The sequence below is a fragment of the Phalaenopsis equestris genome, unplaced genomic scaffold (genome assembly GCF_001263595.1).
Source record: "Phalaenopsis equestris unplaced genomic scaffold, ASM126359v1 Scaffold000609, whole genome shotgun sequence".
NCBI classification, from domain to species: Eukaryota; Viridiplantae; Streptophyta; class Magnoliopsida; order Asparagales; family Orchidaceae; genus Phalaenopsis; species Phalaenopsis equestris.
Window position 1 is genome coordinate 651,760 of NW_018165049.1, and position 20,089 is coordinate 671,848.

General features: G+C 32.6%; 1 protein-coding gene across 1 annotated transcript in view; it reads right to left on the reverse strand.

Moving 5' to 3' along the window:
• LOC110029907 (chaperone protein dnaJ 10) overlaps positions 1 to 14,968 on the reverse strand; it is a 38,183-nt gene extending 23,215 nt beyond the window's left edge. Inside the window, exons 1-7 of the mRNA XM_020732394.1 lie at positions 14,501 to 14,968; positions 13,721 to 13,780; positions 13,523 to 13,605; positions 12,204 to 12,357; positions 6,485 to 6,614; positions 5,099 to 5,257; positions 4,833 to 5,008 (exon numbers count right to left, since the gene is read on the reverse strand). Coding sequence (XP_020588053.1) covers positions 4,833 to 5,008; positions 5,099 to 5,257; positions 6,485 to 6,614; positions 12,204 to 12,357; positions 13,523 to 13,605; positions 13,721 to 13,780; positions 14,501 to 14,587 — 849 coding nt within the window. The 5' untranslated portion in view covers positions 14,588 to 14,968. The remainder of the gene's footprint in view (positions 1 to 4,832; positions 5,009 to 5,098; positions 5,258 to 6,484; positions 6,615 to 12,203; positions 12,358 to 13,522; positions 13,606 to 13,720; positions 13,781 to 14,500) is intronic.
• Between the last annotated feature and the right edge of the window lie 5,121 nt (positions 14,969 to 20,089).

Here is a 20,089-nt window from a genome sequence, read left to right on the forward strand (position 1 = left end):
TCCCGATGGACACATGTCATATTCTGTTGGGGAGACCTTGGCAGTTCGACCGAAAGACTTGGCACGATAAGAACTAATACTTTTAAAAATGATGAAAAGTGCATTGTATAGTAACTGTTAAGGAAGCGAGAGGTGTAGGCGACACAGAGGACGCATTAGTCTCAAGGGCCACCTTCATACAGTCAGTTTGGGATGAGTCAATGGCATTAGCATTGGTCATGCTAAAAGGAATCGAGGAGGAGAGTGAGATGCTAACACCACCATAGCCACTGCGACATGACTTCTAGGATGTGATGACCAACAATCTTCTAAATGGATTACGGTAGTTGAAAGACATTCAGCTCAATATATATCTCATACCAGGATCAATATTTGTCAAATCAACACTTGCCTCCACTGCTACATGACTTCTAGGATGTGATGACCAACAGTCTTCTAAATGGATTACGGCGGTTGAAAGACATTCAGCTCAACATAGATCTTATACCAGGATCAGTATTTTTCAAATCAACACTTGCCTCCAGATTGTGACTTGCAGAGTACAAGGAGCTGTAGCACATATATAGGATCTATGTGAGAAGGTTGGTTGGAGAGAGTACCAGTACTTGTGTTGTCCTGCCCTAATGGTACCCGAGAAGGACTGTTTGTGGTGGATGTGGATTGACAGCAATGTCATCAATAAGATTACTATCAAGTACTAGTTTTCAATATCTAGCTTAGAAGACCTTTTGAATCAGTTGCACGAAGCCATCATTTTTTCAAGATTGACATACACAGTGGGTATCACCAGATCCGAATAAGGTCAAGAGAGGAGTGAAAGACCACTTTCAAGACACGAGGTGGTTTATAGGAGTGGACAATTATGCCCTTCGAATTGTGAAACACACCCAGCACTTTTATGAGGTTGATGAATCAGGTATTCCGGGACCACATTAAAAAATTTATAGTTGTATGTTGTAATACCCCAGACTTTTTACATATAGGTATCAACCAAAATATTTGAGTTTGTACTTTTTTAATAGATGCTTCAATATGTCTATTAAGATACATTTTTATGTTATTTTGGACTTCAAATCATTTTCAAAATAATTGATTAAAAAATAATAAATAAATATTATAAAATATATAAAAGAAAGATTTGATCTATAAACTTTGAATAATTTTTATGACTATTATAAGCCTGATTGACAAAGTGTCTTCACCAAAATATAAGAAATGATGAAATTTAATTAGTATGATTTTTCATATTTTTAGGACAACTATAAATATAAAATTATAAGATTAATGGTAAACAATAATATCTTAAAAAATGTACATGTGCGGACATAATTTTTCCAAAGTCGTTTGACACTCAGTTTTCAAACCGTTAGACAAGATAACATCTATCTTATGACAATATTTTCATAATTTGTTAAGTTTTAAATTTCAAGATATAAAAAGTTTTATATGAAACTTGCAAATGAATATAAACAATTTCATAATTGCATATATATATATATGGCTCATTTTTTAATAAAAACCCCACTAAACCTTTTCCAGAATCTACAAGTCCCAATTAATTTCTTTCCCAAACCATGAGAAAGAAGGGAAAAATAGGAAGAAAAAGGAGAGAGAATGAGAACCCAATTTTGAGGGGTGTGTCTCCATTAGTATGTTGCGGGCTAGTTGGGAAAATTGAGTGACTCAATGTAGACAACTGTTACCCTACCTTTAATTTCAGTGATTTTGCATTTTTTCTAAATTTTTTGTCATCCAAAACATGTAAAATCGATGATATCTCAGTATTTTGTAAACTTTCACCGTGTAACATTGATATGTTGTTGTTCTAGTTATTTTGCACATTTTAGCACATGCATATTGAATTATCACTTATTATTTCTTTTGCTTGAGGCAAAAGTCCTAATCTAAATTATATGAAATTTTATAAAAGTGTAATTAAAATTATGTATATTATGACATACTAACACAAAGATAGCAGCATACTTGTTTAATATGCAATAGTGCATATAGATTGATATATTATTGTATACTGTGGATCTCCCTATTTTGTTGTACATGCATGATTAACATATACTCTGTGATGTGAAGCATATTATAACTTCTTAAAATGATATGATATTGTGAAATTTGTGTATGCAAGAAAAACTGACTACTATGATTTGGTGGAGATATGATACTTTGTGCAGGAGTGTGAGTCGACGGGCTTTCCTTTAAATGGTTTAGTAGTGTAAACCCGATTTATGTTAGGAGTTATAAAGATATGAGTGTCGACAGGTTGGGGATGACGACTCTCATGTATTGTACCACCTAACTGACTGTTTTGACATTTTTTTACTAACATGATATGATATGATACGGTAATTATTTAGCTATGATTGGTATGGGGAAAACACCACATATGATTAGCCAGATCACCTAACTTATATATGTGTGATAATAATTATGTTTGATTATATGCATTTTACACATTGCTGCTATTGTGATCTCATATTATATACATGTTCGGTGACCTACAAACTTACTTATTTAGCATACATGACATAATTATAATGCACTCATGCATATTGTTCTATTTTCATGCATTGATTTCAGTTGTAGGTTTCGTGTAACCTACTGAGTTATTTGCTCTCTTATTATTTTTACATATTTTTTAGAAAATGTAAGGATTTAGTAGAGTGAGTTGTTAGTACTTACTGATAGAGAATTGGTGATTCGCATGTTTTGCTGAGATTATTAGAAAATTTTTATGAATGTATATAAATGTTTTGGATGTAAATAGTTTTGATGTATATAAGAAAAATGAAATGATAATGATATTTATATTTTTTTACATTATTATTGGTGACTTAATAGCTCCGTGTAATGAAAATTAGAAAATAAAAGAAATTCCTTCCAAATAGATTTTAGGCTAAATAAATTGTTGTGCACTCGACTTAATATAATATATTAATGTATATAGGTTAAATCAGAAAGGGTCGTAACATCTACTTTGATGATGCTGGTATCAATCAATCTGAGAAAGAGCACTTACAACACTTGAGGGCGGTATTCAATGTGTTGTGAGCCGAGAAGCTATATGCCCATCCAAAAAAATGTCGTTTTATGACAAATCATATATGTTTTTTGGGTTATATCATGTCTAATGCAGACATTCAGATATATCCTAAAAAAGATAGAGGTCATTGTGAGCTGTACTGCACCGCAATTGTTCACCGAGCTAAGGCAGTTTCTAGGGCTAGCATCATTTTACAGGCAATTCATTAGGAGCTTGAGTGTCAACACCACCCCTTTGACAAAACTTTTGAAGGGAGACAAACTACCAGAACTAGTGGCACCATGGGTGGACAATAACATGGACTTTGTGTTAGGACTTCCGAGGACACAGCGGAACAAGAATTCAATCATGGTTTTGGTGGATCGATTCTTGAAGATGACACATCTCGTACCGTGCCAGCCCACACTAGATGCATCTCATGTCACAGACTCGTATTTCAAGGAGATTGTGAGATTACACGGGATACACAAAACCATCACTTCAAATAGGGATGTCAAAGTTTCTGAGTCACTTGTGAAAGACTCTGTAGGAAAAACTAAGCATTATGTTAAATTTAGTTTTCAGCTCTCAGACACACGATCACATGGAGGTCGTGAACAGGAGCCTTAGAAATTTATTGAGATGCTTTGTTAAGAATATTAAACAATGGGATTTGTTTCTAACACAGACTGAGTTTTCTTACAACAGATTTGTGAGTCAGATTATGGGACACACCCCATTTGAGATTGTTTATGGGCGCAACCCGCTCACTTCATTTGATTTAGTACCCCTCTTGCCAATATTAGAGATTAGCGAGGATGCCAAGAAACGAGTGCACGAAATTCAGAAGCTCCACGAGGATGTTGGGAAGGAAATCGCTAAACAAAAACACAAGTACCAAGCAGAGGCAAACAAGTCTAGAAAGAATGTGACTTTTCAAGAAGAGGAGCTAATGTAGATCCAATTCAAGAAAGTAAGATTTCCAGTGAGAGCATTTAAAAAATTCAAGCCTCAAGCCGATGAACGTTTCATAATACTTCAAAAACTGAATGATAATGTATATAAGATCGACCTACCGGTCGGCCAAACTTGGGTTCCATACCTATTATAAATTTATGTGTTTGTTGTGTTAGGGTTGTTACTCGTTTGTTTTGAATTACTACCTGTAGATTTCTTCCCTTGTTAGGGTTGTATCCGAGGACAGTTGGTGCTTCGGCTGTATCCTGCTCCAAGTTAGTGAGTATCCCCTTGATTCCCTCCACATTTCCCTCTTCCCTATCCCTAACCGTTGGCCAACACCCTCTCCTACCCCTTCTGATCCAACCGCCAACCATCCACACCCCCTCTTCCATGCTCCTAGTCGCACGCCACCCTCTCCTACCCCCCTAATCCAGCCGCCAATCACCAAATCCCCCTTCTCCCTGCTCGACCCTCTCCTACCCCTCCAGATCCCGCTGCAAGTAACCAACTCCCCCTTCTCCTTGCTCCTAGCCACCGGTCACCCTACAGCCTCCTACTTCTACGAAATATTTCTTACTGCCTTCCACTTCAGCACCTAACCATCGCATGAACACCACCACCGTCCCCGGATCTTCCTTCCCGGACCTAGCCGGATATTGTTGTTTTTGTGTTTTTTTTTCAAGTTTTTTTTTTATTCCTTGTTGTAATTCGATTTGTTCTAAGTAATATATATATATATATATATATATATATATATATATCTCTCTGTGTGTGTGCGCACGGGCGCGCACCCGCATGCAAAAATCAATGACAAAGTTTAGCTAATGCTGCGACATACCATTTGGCATACATGTGAAAGAGTTAATTCAATGTCAACAACATTTATTTTCCACAGAGTGTTCATCAAGTCCCTGTTCACCCCCGTATTTAGCTCGACATCTTTTTCTGTAGCACAGCCATCTCCATTAGATTGCCTGCAGACATCTTGTTGCAGTTGCAATAATTGCAAAGCACCTGGTATATTTCATAAACTACCAGCGTCATTTTGTAAATTGAAGCAGCATAACTTCCCCAGATAAAGGCAGATAATAATAGCACATTGACCTTTCGCTGCAGTGATCTGTGATCTCCATGTGTGTCCCTTAGTTCTTACCCACTCAGCCAAAAAAGGAACCCCCAGATAGATAACCTTCTTTCCTAGCTCTTTCGCAGCCTGTCTTGAATACACGTAGCCGATAGTGCGTAAGATATCAGCACCAAGAGCTGCATTGATTTGCAAAGTTTGCTATTTTATACTTTGGATACTCAACTAATAAATAAACACAAAAAATATAGACCATCAAGTGCTCGCAATTTCAGAACATAAAGAAATATTGGCTTTATTCCTGCTTTTCAAAAAATTAAACAACCTTGCACCATATATGCCTATTTCATGGTTAACTATGGCAGATGAAGAAGCATAAATTTCATTCGCAATCTGCTTTGGACCTTATTTCCCCACAAAATAAAGAAATAAGTCACCAAAAGACCGGCAAGTGAAGCAACTGTGAATAAAACCCATTAAAAAGATCATCACCATCTTAAAATAAAGGAGCAACTGTGAATGGAACCCATTAACAAGATCATCACCATCTTAAAATAAAGGGGCATTTACATGCATACCGCCCAATTTTTACTTATTTACAAATCTACATCTATACTCTGCCTTTTACATTCATACCACCTTAATATTGTATATTCAATCAAAAATACCATTTTTTTAACTTTTAAATAGTACAATAAACTTTTTTATGCATAGGAAAGGTAGTATATATGTAAAAATTGAAGTCTACGTGTTAGATATGTAAATACATAGCAATTGAGTGTTATGCATGTAAATCTTCCTTTAAGAAAAAAACTTCCCCGCCATTAGAAAGAATAAGCGATAGTGTAGATTCATTTACACATTTTCATTAATTCACTAGAACTTAACAAAAACGGAATGGAAGATTGGTATGTCCGAAAAACCTAAATAATATATCACTGGCGTCCACAGGAATTTGATCTTGATGAAAAAAATCAAATTGTAAGCGCTTAACAATTTTCCATCCACAAGTTACTCTGGATAGAAAAGCGCACAAGATATGATTGAATGAAAAAGCAATAAATAGTTAAATGAGTAAAAGTGTCAAAATAGTCCCCTGTTTCTTTACATGGGTCATTTTAGTTCCAAAGTCTATACAAATGTCAAATTAGTCCCAAGACTCCTTCAATATGGGCTAAAATAATCCCAAGTGGGAACTATTTTAGCCCCTATTAAAGTTATAAGGGGGAGTAAATTGACACTTTTTATAGACTCTAGGACTGAAATGACCCCCAATAAAAAATCAGGGGATCATTTTGACACTTTTCTCATGGTTAAATGTAGGATGTTAACAGCTAGATGATATGACTAACCAGCAAAATTCATCAAGTAGCAACTGCAAAGGTAAACAGAGATCTAAAATCAACCTGTGCTTGATAGCCGCATTGCTTCAGCTTTTGCGCGTTTGGAAAATCCCTCTTTGTCACCAGATGCATATTGATTAAGAAAATTTCTCAGAAATTGAGCAAGATTATCTTCCCTTTCCATCTGCAAAGCCTTTCATTAAAAAAAGAAAAGTCAACCAAGTTTCATATGTTCAATAAATTACTCTCCGAAGTAGATTAAGAAACTTTTTTAAAAATGATTAAAGAGTTGTTTGGTTGAAAGTATTTAGTGTATATGTGTATTTCAATTGCAATGTAAATTAAACAAAGTGCGTTTGAAATACTTAAAATTATTTAGTTGGTTGCAAAATAAATTTACAAAATCAATCTTTTGTGTTTAATGACTCTAAAATAAATTTTAAATCACATATGTATGTATTATGTATGTATTTTTACATGTTTATTCATGTTTATATAATAAGGGTGGCGGGGATGGTGAATGCACGAACAGGGTCAACAAGGACAGCAGCAGCATGAGAACAGTAGGATGTCACGTCGTTAAGGGTTAATTTATTTTCAGACAGCGGGCGAAAGAACAATACTGAAAGCGAACATGGAGATGGCAATGAAGGTAGATGTGGGAACAGCATAGATGAAGGACATAAAGGATAACAAAGATGGGTTTTGTGGTTGGCAAGCGCATTGGATGGGGGATGGCTTTGTGTAGGATAAGATCGTGAACACTAAATTTGGAATTCAACCTATTCAACTGAATTCCCAATTCATCAAAAATGAGTCTTTAGATGTATTTTAAATTACATACAAAAATTCATTGCATTAGTTTTACTATACCAATTGTTAAGTGCGAAGTCAAAAGTTTTAATTATTTAAAATGGTGGCTCCCTTTAGCAACATTAAAGTCCTAAATGATGGCTACTACAAAGTTATAAATGAAGACTACCACGAAGTTTTAAGATTAGAATAAAAGTCTACAATGAATTTAACAATAGTCTTCAACTGTATCAATAATATTAGGAGGTGAACTATTCATCATATAAACCTATGTAATCCTAACTTGTAATGCACTTCATAATCATAATAAAATAACTGAATGAGAAAATGCTGATTACGTTTCATTTCATCCATTAACACAGGCTTACCTTCTATATTAATTTATATGAAATATATACTCTCTCTACATCTCTTTTGAAGTTCAGTGAAATATGAAGTCTTTGTGTGATCGTGAATGTAGGTGAATCTCACTGAACCACATTAATTTTAGCATTCTATTTGAAATCTTTAATAAATATCACATCAACATTTTTTTTTCTTGAATGTATATAGATAATAATAGTTAAGTAAGAAATTAATATGAAAGAAATATTTAAAATGAACAAAAGCTAATTAAGCTTAAATTGTTATTATAGATTCCCTAAGGTCCAGATACTTCCAAGGAAAAGGCAATCAACTACAGACCGTATAACTGGGTAAATATGTTTTTACATTATAATAGTTCTATTTATTTATGAAAGTAATTACCTATGTTTTTACTATTTCCAGTATTTCTTTTAAAATGTAAAAGTTTATATTTCTTAAATGTTAAATATAAGAAAAAAAAATAAAATATGATATATGCATGCATATGAAGTTACCCCAAGACAGTACTGGTTGTCAAAGTGATGTATCTGTGCACAAAAAATGTAACAAAAATAAATAAAAGTAAAAAAAAAATGTTTCCTTTTTAAGGTCAAAGTCTTTTTACTGCTTACAACATTTTTACAAAAAAATTTTAAAATGAGAATTATTGTAATTTAGAAATATTTGTTTATTGTTTCACAAACACCTTTAATTGCTAACATTCTGCAGCAAACAAACTATATGATAGATGGATCCTAGAGAGTATATATATAAATGTCGAGAAGCTCAGACTGATGGGTATTACGCTTTAATTTTTATTTCTTATCAATCATAAAAATTTAATACATGTACAAACTGTTGTAAAAAAATTTATGAAATAGAATTTTTCTTTTGTGTTTTGGATCATTTTATTTACAAAATGAAGTTAGATAATTTTCCTCCATCCGACCGATAATTCCTACCTTATTAATTCCAAGGTCTCGAGCCGAGTCATGACATTATTAAGCTGCACTGCTCATGTTGCACATTACAACTAATTTTTCCATGACATTCTTGTGATATTTTCAGGCTTTTATTGCTTATGTTGCACATTGCAAATTTAACATTGTCATTGTCGAGTCCCAATCCCAGGATGTGAAAAGAAAAGGGCTGAATTGGTATTTAATAGCCAACATAAAATTTCTCAAAAAACCATGCATGAAACCTTTAGATCTTTGTCTAGGGCCTCCTCTGGAAGCAACGCACTTTATGGTCTGAATATAAGTGAAAAGCGTGCAAGGGCCGCTACACTTGCGCCCGAGTATAGTGTCAAATAAGCAAGAGTTCTTATATTATAGATTGATGCGAGTAAAATAGTTAATCGATGAAATCAATTAGGATAGAATCTTGAAATATATGTACTCTCTCAGGTAAATTAATTAAATTAGTTGATATTATAGTTCACAGAAAAATAAATATATGAATTGAAGAAAAGACCAAAGAGATTGATAGCTTATGTTTTAAACTTTAGTATTTAGATAGGAGTCGTGCTAGAAATGGTGCAGTTGTAATTATAGATAAAAGTTTGAAAGATAATATTATAAAAATTAATAGAATAGGAAATAGAATTATAACCCTTAAGATTGGTGTTGATACTAAGATTTTTAATATTATAAGTGTTTATACTCTTTAAGTGTGTTTAGATATAGATTCTAAAGAAAAATTTTGGAATGACCTAGAAAAGTTAATACAAATGATACTTAAAAAAGAATTTAAATTTGAGGAGATTTAAATGAACATATTGGTCGTGTGGTATAAGATTTTAGAAATATTCATGGCGGATATGGTTTTGAAGTGATTAATAAAGAAGGTAGAGTCATATTAAATTTTGTTTTATCGTATGATTTTATTATTGTTAATACTTTATTTAAAAAAAGAGAAGAGCAAATTATTACTTATAATTTTGGATCTAATAAAATACAAATTGATTATTTTCTTATGGGAAGAAGAGATCGTTGAGAATGTAAAGATTGTAAAGATTGTAAGTAAAGATTGTAAGGTCATTCCAAGTGAGAATTTAAGTATTCAACATCGATTATTAGTTCTAGATTTTAAAATGAAGAATTGTAAGATAAAGAATACTAGAGATCATTATCATAGAATTATAAGGAGACACATAAAAAATACAAATAAAATTATTTTTATGAGTAAACTTAAATATTTCAAGATTTGGGATGTTCGTGAAAAAATAAGTTCTATGTAGGATAAAGTAACAAATCTAATAAATATGTGGCAAAAGATGTACTAGGAGAATCAAAAAGAAATGTTTATATAAATAAAAATAGTTGGTGGTGGAATAATAATGTGTAAGAAAAAATAAAATATAAGAACTTATCAACAAAATTGATTTAAATGTAAAAGCTTATAGAACTTGGAAAATTATAAGATGGCCCGAGAAGAGTCAAAGAAAATAACTTATAACGCTAAAAATTCTATTTTTAGTGATCTTTATAATAGATTAGATACTAAAAATAGTGAAAAATATATGTGCAAACTAGCTAAAGAAAGAGAAAAGAAGAGTAGAGATTTAACTCCAGTAAAATATATTAAAGATGAAAATCAAAAATTATTTTTGTTAAAAAAGGATATTCAACATAGGGATAAGCTATTTTGATAACTTTTTCAAAAAAAATTTCGAAAAGAAGATCGACCTTAGTGGTTTTAATATCATAAATAATAATAAAATATTTTATTTTGACTGTCACATTAGTAAAAAAGAAGTTGAAGAGGCTTTAAGGAAAACCAAAGGTGGAAAACCAATAGGACCTGATGATATCTCAATTGAAGAATATTTAGGAGTTTTGGGAGTTTCTTGGCTTACTAAACTCTTTAATAATATTTTAAAAGCTAAAAACACGTCTGAGGAGTAAAATTATGGGAGAGGGGTAATTGAATATAGGTTAAAACGTGTTACAAAGATTCCTCCACTAAAACTTTGGAGAGTTCTAGAGAGGAAAGGTGTTGATATGACTTATATTCAAGTCATTAAAGATATGTATAATAGAGTTGTTACTTGTGTTCGAACAAGAGGATTGACCTAATAGTTTCCTATTTCAGTTGGTTTACATCAGGGATCAGCTTTAAATCCATATCTTTTTGCTTTAGTTATGGAAGCTCTTACTATACATTTACAAAAGGATGTACCTTGGTGCATGTTTTTTCGCTAATAACAGCCTTGTTGTGGATAAGATTAAAGAAAGAGTTCAGGAAAAACTTAAATTATAGAGGTCTACATTGGAGTCTAAACACCTTTGTTTGAGTAGAACTAAAATTGAACACATGAAATGTAATTTTAGTAGTAATACTTCAAGTGGCAAAGTTGTAACTATGGGTGATCAAATCATTATAAGATGTGAACGCTTTAAATATCCCGGGTCCATTGTTCAAAGTGATGGTGATATAGATGGGGATGCTATTAGTAGAATTCAAGTTGGTTGGTTAAAGTGGAGGAATGCTTCGGCTCTTTTGTGTCTCTTTTGTGTGATAGGGATGATAAAAAAATATTGTTTAGACTGAAAGGAAAAGTTTATAAGATGGTGGTGAGACCCGCAATGCTCTATGGTGCAGCATGTTGGCCTTTAAAAGAGAAGCATAAAACAAAGTTAAGTGTTGTCAAGATAAGAATGCTTAGGTGGATGAGTGGCTTGACGCTTAGAGATAAAATGCGGATCAAATGAATATATCCATGATAGAGTTGGTGTAGCTCCCGCGGCAAACAAAATTAGAGATTATTGTCTTAGATTGTTTGGTCATATTAAACGTCGACCATCTAATGATCCGATTAGGTAGTACTCGATTTATGTTAAAAAAGATAAAGGTAGACCAGAAAGACTTGGGCATATTGTATAAAAAATTATTTTAATTTATTAGAATTAAATGAAAATATAAGACTTAATATGATGCAATGGAGAAAAAGAATTAACGTAGCCGACCCCACTTAGGGAGATAAAGGCTTGTTGTTGTTGTTATTTATTGTTGAATGAAACAGATGTTAGAACCATACCCTGCATAGTATTAAAATTCTAGAAATCACTGAAGGCATTTCATTTTGCATATAAATTTGGAGCAATGAAACAACTCTTGCGCTTGGCCATGCTTGGTAATTTCATAACATTAGAGCACTTAAATGAGAAACAAAAAAACTTTGTGAAACTATAAATCAATAAAATAAATATTCCCTTAGAACTGAAGTGCTGGTAGTTTGTAAACTTATGGCTAAAGTCGTCATAAAAGGAAGAAAAATGAAAAAGGAGAAATAAAGAAAGGAAGATTTACATACATACCACTCAAATTCTTTCTAATGTATTTACATATGTAACACCTAAACTTCAATTTATACATGCATACCACATTAACTATGCATGGAAAGGTGTACTTCATTTTAAGAAAGCTAAAATAATAGTATTGTTTATGCGATATGAAAGATTTAGGTGGTAAAATGTAAAAAGTAATGTTTAGATATTTATGTAAATACTTTGGGTGGTATGAATGTAATGCCACAAAGAAACTGGGTGATTTAGTTAAAAAGTTTGATGTCTATACTAAATGATTGCATTAGAGCTGTCATTTAGCAATGTGTGCTTACCTTCAACCTTTCTTGAAGTTTCTCGCCATGGTCATGTTCATTATTAAGCTCTATGGAAGCCATTGATGCCACAGCAAGAAGCCCAATATAATCCTCAAAAGCTTCACTTCCAAAAAGAAGGGTAAAAACAGAAGTAGAGTCCAACATGCGTTCCCTGAAAATTCCAGCAAAACTTGCATATGAGCAACTTTAAAACTAAATAATCAAGAAAATAGAATGAGAGAAAAGTTGGAAATAAAATTCAATGAATGAAATGATGAATATTAACTAAGAAAAACAAGTGAAAGAAAAAATATATAAGACTGCTTTTCATTTTCTAAAATATGATGGTTCATTTTCTCTGATCCTAACAAGTTGATTACAAACCAGGAAATCGTATTTCAAGTTCAATTAACTTGTTTGTTTCATGGATTTGTGAAGCCAAACCAAATCACTTATAATATAGAATTGTTATGGGTTCATTTGAAAAGTCGAACAAACCATTCTACTATCAAGCAGATGAGATTAGTTAAAGGCCCTAAAGTTCACTTTAGTATAAAACATTAATGTTGCCCCGCTTGCTTAAGTCTACTCCACAAGTCACCAAAATCAGGTGACTCGGCTCGCCTTTCATATCCCTCTTTATTTAGTGTCACAAATCAATTAGTGGGCCACAAGACGAGTCTTCAACAATTTAACACAGATATAGTTTTGGTTGTTTGGTGAGGCCATCCATTTCCCTTCTCTCATCTTGGCATTTTGTTTAATTTGCAATAAACTCTTTCTGAGTATAAATCCTAATAGTGGAGGCACCTCCTAGAAAGTTTGTTGTAGGAGCTTTGCCATTGGCCTCAAATCTCCTGGTTTCTGCTCTTAAGTACTTGGGACCAACTTCAAAAAAAATACATAACCCATATCAATATTTTTGTGAAATCATGTGCAACCCATGCAATGCATTAATTATACATTGATTAATAAAAAAATAATTATAATATTAATACTTTAGAAACTAATTTAATTTTGTTTCAAGAAAGTTTCATGAGGATTTGAGTTGGATAAAAACCTTTATTAAAGTACACGGAAATCTCACAAAGTAGAACAATATATTCATATAATTTATTGGGCTTATTACAATAGCTCAGTCATGTCCCATAAGATCTTCAACTGTATACCTAACAAAAATCAGTGCCAGTAATCCTCAACTGTGCAGACTATCAAAAAGAGCTAAAGGCCTTGTGACATTTCATTTCCATATAAAGACTAATTAATATTGAAAAATTAGCTGTCTTCAGTATGTATTAAATCATTTACATAATTGACCTTACTAAGTAAAAACATACATAGAAATAGAAGTTTTTCCATGGCCATCATAAGCCCTTCTCTGTACTGGATCACATAAGACCTGATAAGCTTCCCCGAGCACCTGCAAGCTCAGGATATTTGTATTTCTTAAACATTAATTTCAAAAAATGAACAGAATCATTTCTATCGAAGCTGAAAGCAATAACGAATTTGCAAAGAACACGTGATTATCCTACCTGAAATCTCTCAGCAGCTTGTGGATCATTTGGGTTTTTATCAGGATGAACTAATCTAGCCTGCAAGGAAATGCAATGTTTTAGTTTCTATTTCTAAAAGCTTTTTTGTCACCTTAATTCACATTTTTTTAAATAAATAGAATTATTGATAAACCATTCTAAAAGAATTCTCTAGGAAGTACCAGTTGAGCCAAAAAGCAGCAACCAATTTCAGATCTTATAAGTTCATTCAAACTCAAGTCTCCCCCAAGTATATAATACAACAACAACAACAACAACAAAGCATTAATCCCACTACGTAGGGTCGGCCACATGAATCCTTTTTCTCCCCCCAGTATATAATATAGAACAAAAATTAGGGGCATAATGTATTCCAATTTCAAGATTCTCAGATAGAAGAGATAAGAAATCATCTGAATTAATCTACAATTCAGTTGGAATAACCTAACAAACGTTAAGACACCATTAGATGTTCTCGGTGCATTCAGCAAAGTTACATAAACTTGTATTTTAATGCAATATTTTTGGCAAATGCATATCTATTTCCTGGCAAGTTTAAGTAGTTCAATTAATCCAATTTCCCTGGAAAACACAATAAACCGAGCTTGATAGAGATAACATCTTACTATAAGTCATAACATAGGCAGAAGGACAGAAATTTAACAACAACTCAGTTCAATTAGCTTCATCCAAACCCTAAAAACATAGAACATTGCGCAGGCCAAAAGAAAATAAGGGGGATGAAACTAGAGATCGGCTTCATGTCCCAAAAAATCACACCTTAAGATAATAAGCCTTACGAATCTCCTCCTCGCTCGCAGAAAGGCCGACTCCAAGGACCTCGTAGTAATCCAATTCCTTCTCCATTTTCAAAGAACCTCTGGACCCTTCGTCTTCCTAATTCTTTCCCACACTGCATAGCAAAAAGAGAAAAGGGCAAAAGGGACCACATAGAGCTTTCCAGTATCAAATACGCGATTAAAGAAATCGGAGGAAGGAGAGATGAGGGGCCGTGGGAGACGGGGAGGAAGAGCAAGCTTTCTTTTCGCTTCTCTTTCCTTCCAAATTCTTTCTTTAATGCGAGAGGGGACATAGTGCTTGGTTCGTGGGATGGCTCCTGTGCGAATGACTTCAAAATTGGATTTTTACACCGATCGGATGTATTTGCTTTCAATCTTCAGAGGATCGGAGAAATCATTCTTACGGTTGGTGAGGCGGCCAGCAGGAGAATATCAACCACCACTCCGGTTTTTATATTCGAGTTGTTAATGCTGCTTTAGATTTTTTCTGTTTTTTTAATGGTTGTTAGTCGGATCTCACTTCTAAAAGTCACCAAATTCTTTATTGTAATCCTTTCACACTTAGAATTATTAATTTTCATAAAACAACTCAGGCTTGTTTTATTATCGATCACTTCCATCTAGGGGTGTGAGAGAGTAGAGTATGGCTCGAGCCATGCCATATTCGAGCTCGGCTCGTATGTCAAAATGTGAGCACGAGTTCGAGTAGAGCTTGAACGACGAGCTCGAGCTCGGCTCGTAGTAGTATTAGTCGGCTCACGAGCAAGATCACAAGCTCGAAATAAAATTCATATTTTTACTAGAACCCATCGAAGAAGATATTGGTGGTTGGAGGAGGAGAATGCAATGGCAACTTGCCGAAAAATGCATTGAAATGATTAGTGATAGGCTAATCAAGTCGGCACAATAGCTTACGATCCGAGTTGGGATGAGCTCGAGCTAGAGCTTGTTTAATAAAATAGCTCCTGTTTGAGCTTGAGCTCTAGTTCATGGCTCGATAAGCTCGGCATGTGAGCTAATTAATGAGTTGAGCTCGATTTCCATCACTTCCTCCAAATAAATAAATATAATGTGCATCATCAATGTCGTTGATAAATTTTACAATTTTGTCAAATCATGATTAGTCCACCACATATTGTACACAAAAAACTCATAATTTTGTCAAAAAAAATTATATTGAAATATCATAACTTTCTAAGTTAAATGCATGTAGAAGGAAAAAAGAAAAAAAATTAATAGTCAACTAGTTTAGCAGACAAAAAATTTGGTAAGTTATTTGAAGATTTTGAAATTAAATTTCCTTACTTCAAATTTATGCTTCAATATTAATGTTTAAGGAATATTGAATTTAAACTAGTTATTGATAAAATTGATTGAGAAACTAAGGGCTTGTTTAGGATCATTTTTTTTTTTATTTTTTTTTTTAAAAATATTTTTATCATTTAGAAGAAAGTGGTGTGATAAGCGTCATTAGGATGCCAAAAGTGAGTCCATGACGATTTTTAGAGCGCCACTAGGGTTCTCCGTGAAAGATCACCAGTTGTAGCTCTGGTGATTTGTGTTCCCTCTGCGGTTTCAGGCGTTCTTCCTTATTCTCTCTTTCTCTTGGGAAAACCTCTCTCTTAGAGGATCATTTCTTGCAGAGGACGTGATAGCAAGATTTAGAGAGAAGTTTTAATTTTTCTTTAGAGTTTCAGCGTTTCTTTTTGTTTTCCTTTTCTCATGGAAAAACCTTTCTTCTTTTTATTTTTTTATTTTTAAAGATTTTGGGGCTTCTTTCCTCCTTTATTAAGATGCATTATGTTTTTCCTCCGCTTAGTTCCACTTCCTCTTGGCAGGATCTTGGTTTCACTTAACTAGAAGTGTTTAGTTTCTTCACATTTTAACTGCTCTTCTAATTTCAATTTGTCTTATGTTCCTTGTTCACAAGATAAGGTTTCTTTCTCTAAACTTAAAGTTCAAGAAGGATCAAAACAATAGAATTTGGCATTGGTTGGATATGCATTTGTGAAGAAGCCAATATATGGTAATTTACAGCAAATGATTAATAGAATGTGGAAATTAAAAGGTCTGGTTGATTGTTTATCTCTTACAAAATGTTTCTTATTGTTTAAATTTAACTGAGAAGAGAATTTGGAAATGGTTTTATTGGGTGACCTTGGTTCATATATGGAAAATCATTTATCATTAAAAGATGCTCCCCTAATTATCGACCAGCTAAAGAAGGGTTTAAAGTTGTTTCAATTTGGGTGAAATCCCCTAACTTACCTTTGTGTTGTAGGAATGAAGTTGATATTTCTATAATTGCTAATAAAATTAGATTTCCTTTAGTTTTTTATTCTTTAACGGCTAAAGGTGCACGCCTATCTTTTACTAGAGTTAATATTCAAATTGACATCCCATCTCATCTCCCTTATTCTATATCTTGATAAAAATGAGTAGGAATTTGTCATGACCCGACCTCTGGCTAGTAATAACCCAAATGGGAATGGACGGTCGAATGATGAAAATTTATTTTTTTATTATTCTATTTATATAACTAACAATTATTAAAGAATCACTAAAAATTCAATTAAATTAACAAATTAAAAGTTACCTTTCAGGTTGTCGCTCACGTCTTCTATAAAAAATTATCTCCTCTAGTATTCATCTTAATCAAAATTTTAAACCTGAAAAATTATATTTAAAACAACATAATGAATTAACTAAAGATAAGTCGTGAAATCATGCTTCTAAATACAATGACCCAAGGAAGAGAGACAATATATATGTTAATATTTCATATTTCATTGTAAAAAATCATATAATAATTTAATGCATTTATGACATTTTTTCAATGAAAATAATTTGAACTTCTAAACTGCCATAAATTTAACTTTACTTTTATTTGATATTATTAACATTCATATTCATCTCAAGAGCACCAACAAAAAATAATCTAACACGCCCCTGACCAATATTATCATGCTGACACAACGATTAGTGATTTATACATTATAATTGTCTGAGGTGGAAAGGCTCTTAACTGCCCTTGATCGTTATTAGCTCGTCGGCAAAGTAGTTAGTAATCTAAACATTGCAATTGTCTAAAGTGTTAATTTCTTTTCTACTTACTACTGACCGATATTCTTCCTTCAACCTAGTGGTAAAGTGATCACGTCACAATTGTCTGAGGTGGTAGAAAAATAATTATGTTTGTGGGTACACTTGTGTCATCTGCCTGTACCATTAAGAGATGAACTCCCCTAATATGCACATACAGACATTTGCAACAAGCTATTTCATTATTCATATCATGTATTATTTTCTTATGAAAAACTTTAACTCTATCTATTCATGAATAAATGTAATATCATTATATGTATAAGTCAATAAAAAAGTTGATATAAGCACATTTACTAAATTTATAAAGATTGAGAAATAATGTAGCATATATAATGTAGCATATATATATATATAACATGTATATCTCTACTATAACATAGGTCATGCAATAACTTAATATCTTCCTAAACTTTATTGATGTGCAACTATATTTAATATGCAAACTTACTCAAATGTGCAATTATTCAACATTCTTATTTTTTCTATCATGCAAATTTTGCATATTTTTCATATCTAACAATATAAAGAATCTATTGTAATTTGATTTTAATTGAACTAAAGCATACATGAAATTAAACATATATTTTGAAATAAAAATTTACTAAATTTTGGAAATATAATTACTCGCCTCAACTTAGTTTGCTCTTCGCACTGATTCTCCATCTTCAGACCTCATTGGTTCCAATATTCTTCAATCTTAATTACTTTTTATAAATTAATATTTTAATAATATTAAATCTAAATTAAATAGATCATACTTAAATTCTAATTTTCTTATACCTTATCCTCTAAGAAGATCCACTCATTAATTTTGGAACTATATCTTCTTTCTTCAGGAACTTCCTTATAAGGCTTGGTTTGTTTCCTTGGAGACAAGGCTCCTCTTTTCTCTGACAATTCGACTTGATTCGGTCTCAATATTTCTGCCTCTAATTTTTTATTTAATTAACATACTATTAATATGTGATACACAAAAATATATATTAAATTAATTAATTACAATAAAAAAAACATAATACATTAAATTCATTAATTAAAATAAATAAAACATAATGCATTAATTTTATTAATTGAATTATATTATAAACCCATATCTTACCTTATCATTCGCTCGACTGCCCTAAACTGCATGCAAACTCTACAGAGGCTTGTCTTCCTCTCCCTTCTTCTTCCTCCTCTGTAACTTCAATCGCGACTCGTCAAAGGCTTCCCTTTCCTCTTGCATGAAAGCTTCACTTCCTTCCTCTCTGTCAAATAGTTAGAGCACGAGGTCATCTCTTTCACACGATAAACCCTTTGCTTGTTCTTTGATCAGCTATGTAAAAGGCTTCCTTCTCTAGCACTACAACAACACATAAGTCCTTTCGGTTCTTCCTTCTCATGAGATGTCTACTTCTTTTCCCTAGAAGCACATAGAATCTGCTCATATCTAGTGTCGTCACAATTATAGTAGTGTCGACACTGCAAGTAGATAATCCCACACCTCTTCTCCTTCCTTCATATGTTGAAACTCCTTGGAGGCAACGCTTTTACCCACGAACGCTTGCCCTAATTGAAAGCAATTTCCTTCTCCTTACTTTATCTCTCACCCTCACTTCTTTTTCCTGTCTTTTTCTATGACGCTTGGTTTGAACGGGGGTATACGACTTGTAAGTCATAACTAAAGACTTCCTTCTAATTGATTCTTAACATTTTCCAGTATTCTTATTATTAAATTTAAATTATTATAATCTCTCCCACCTTATAAATTCTTTTCCTAGAAATTCATAGACTTCACACAAGTCAAATATTATGTAGATTAGATATGATCTATCCAAAAATCTTCAAGAATGCATAATTCTTATGAAATGATAACAAAAATAAATCTACTAAATCCAATATTTGAGGTAAGATAATTCAACTGAATAATTTTAATACATTTAAAACATAAAAAACATAACTAAAATAACATGATATCTAAAACAATGCAGCTTAACTAACATAACACTTATCTTCTAAAATTAAAGTACATAAAATATTCAACGCTGGACTACTAACATGAAAGATAACATAACACCCAAGTGACAAAACACTCCATCAAACCTATGCATTAACATCAATGGAAACATGTTCTTCAAGTTATTGATGATTAACAAAAAGACTCTTGGTTGAATATTCTACCTTAGTCGCTTCTTATCAGTCAGTATTAGTTTCTGTTATCCTCTACTTACCACTTCTAAAAGTAAATCCCTCCTGAAAATTCTTCTGAGTCGAATCCCTTCTTGATTTAGCATTTGATGTAAATCTCTAAGCAGAATTAGGGTAGTTTCTTGTCTGATTTTCTAGGCTGACAGCATAAGTAGCATATCTCAGAACCAAATAAACATCCACCATAATGTTGCTTCTCGCACTTAATACAAAGCTCTATAATGTTGTTGCTAGTCTAATTAATAACTCTATTAGTGTTGGACCATAATGTTGACTT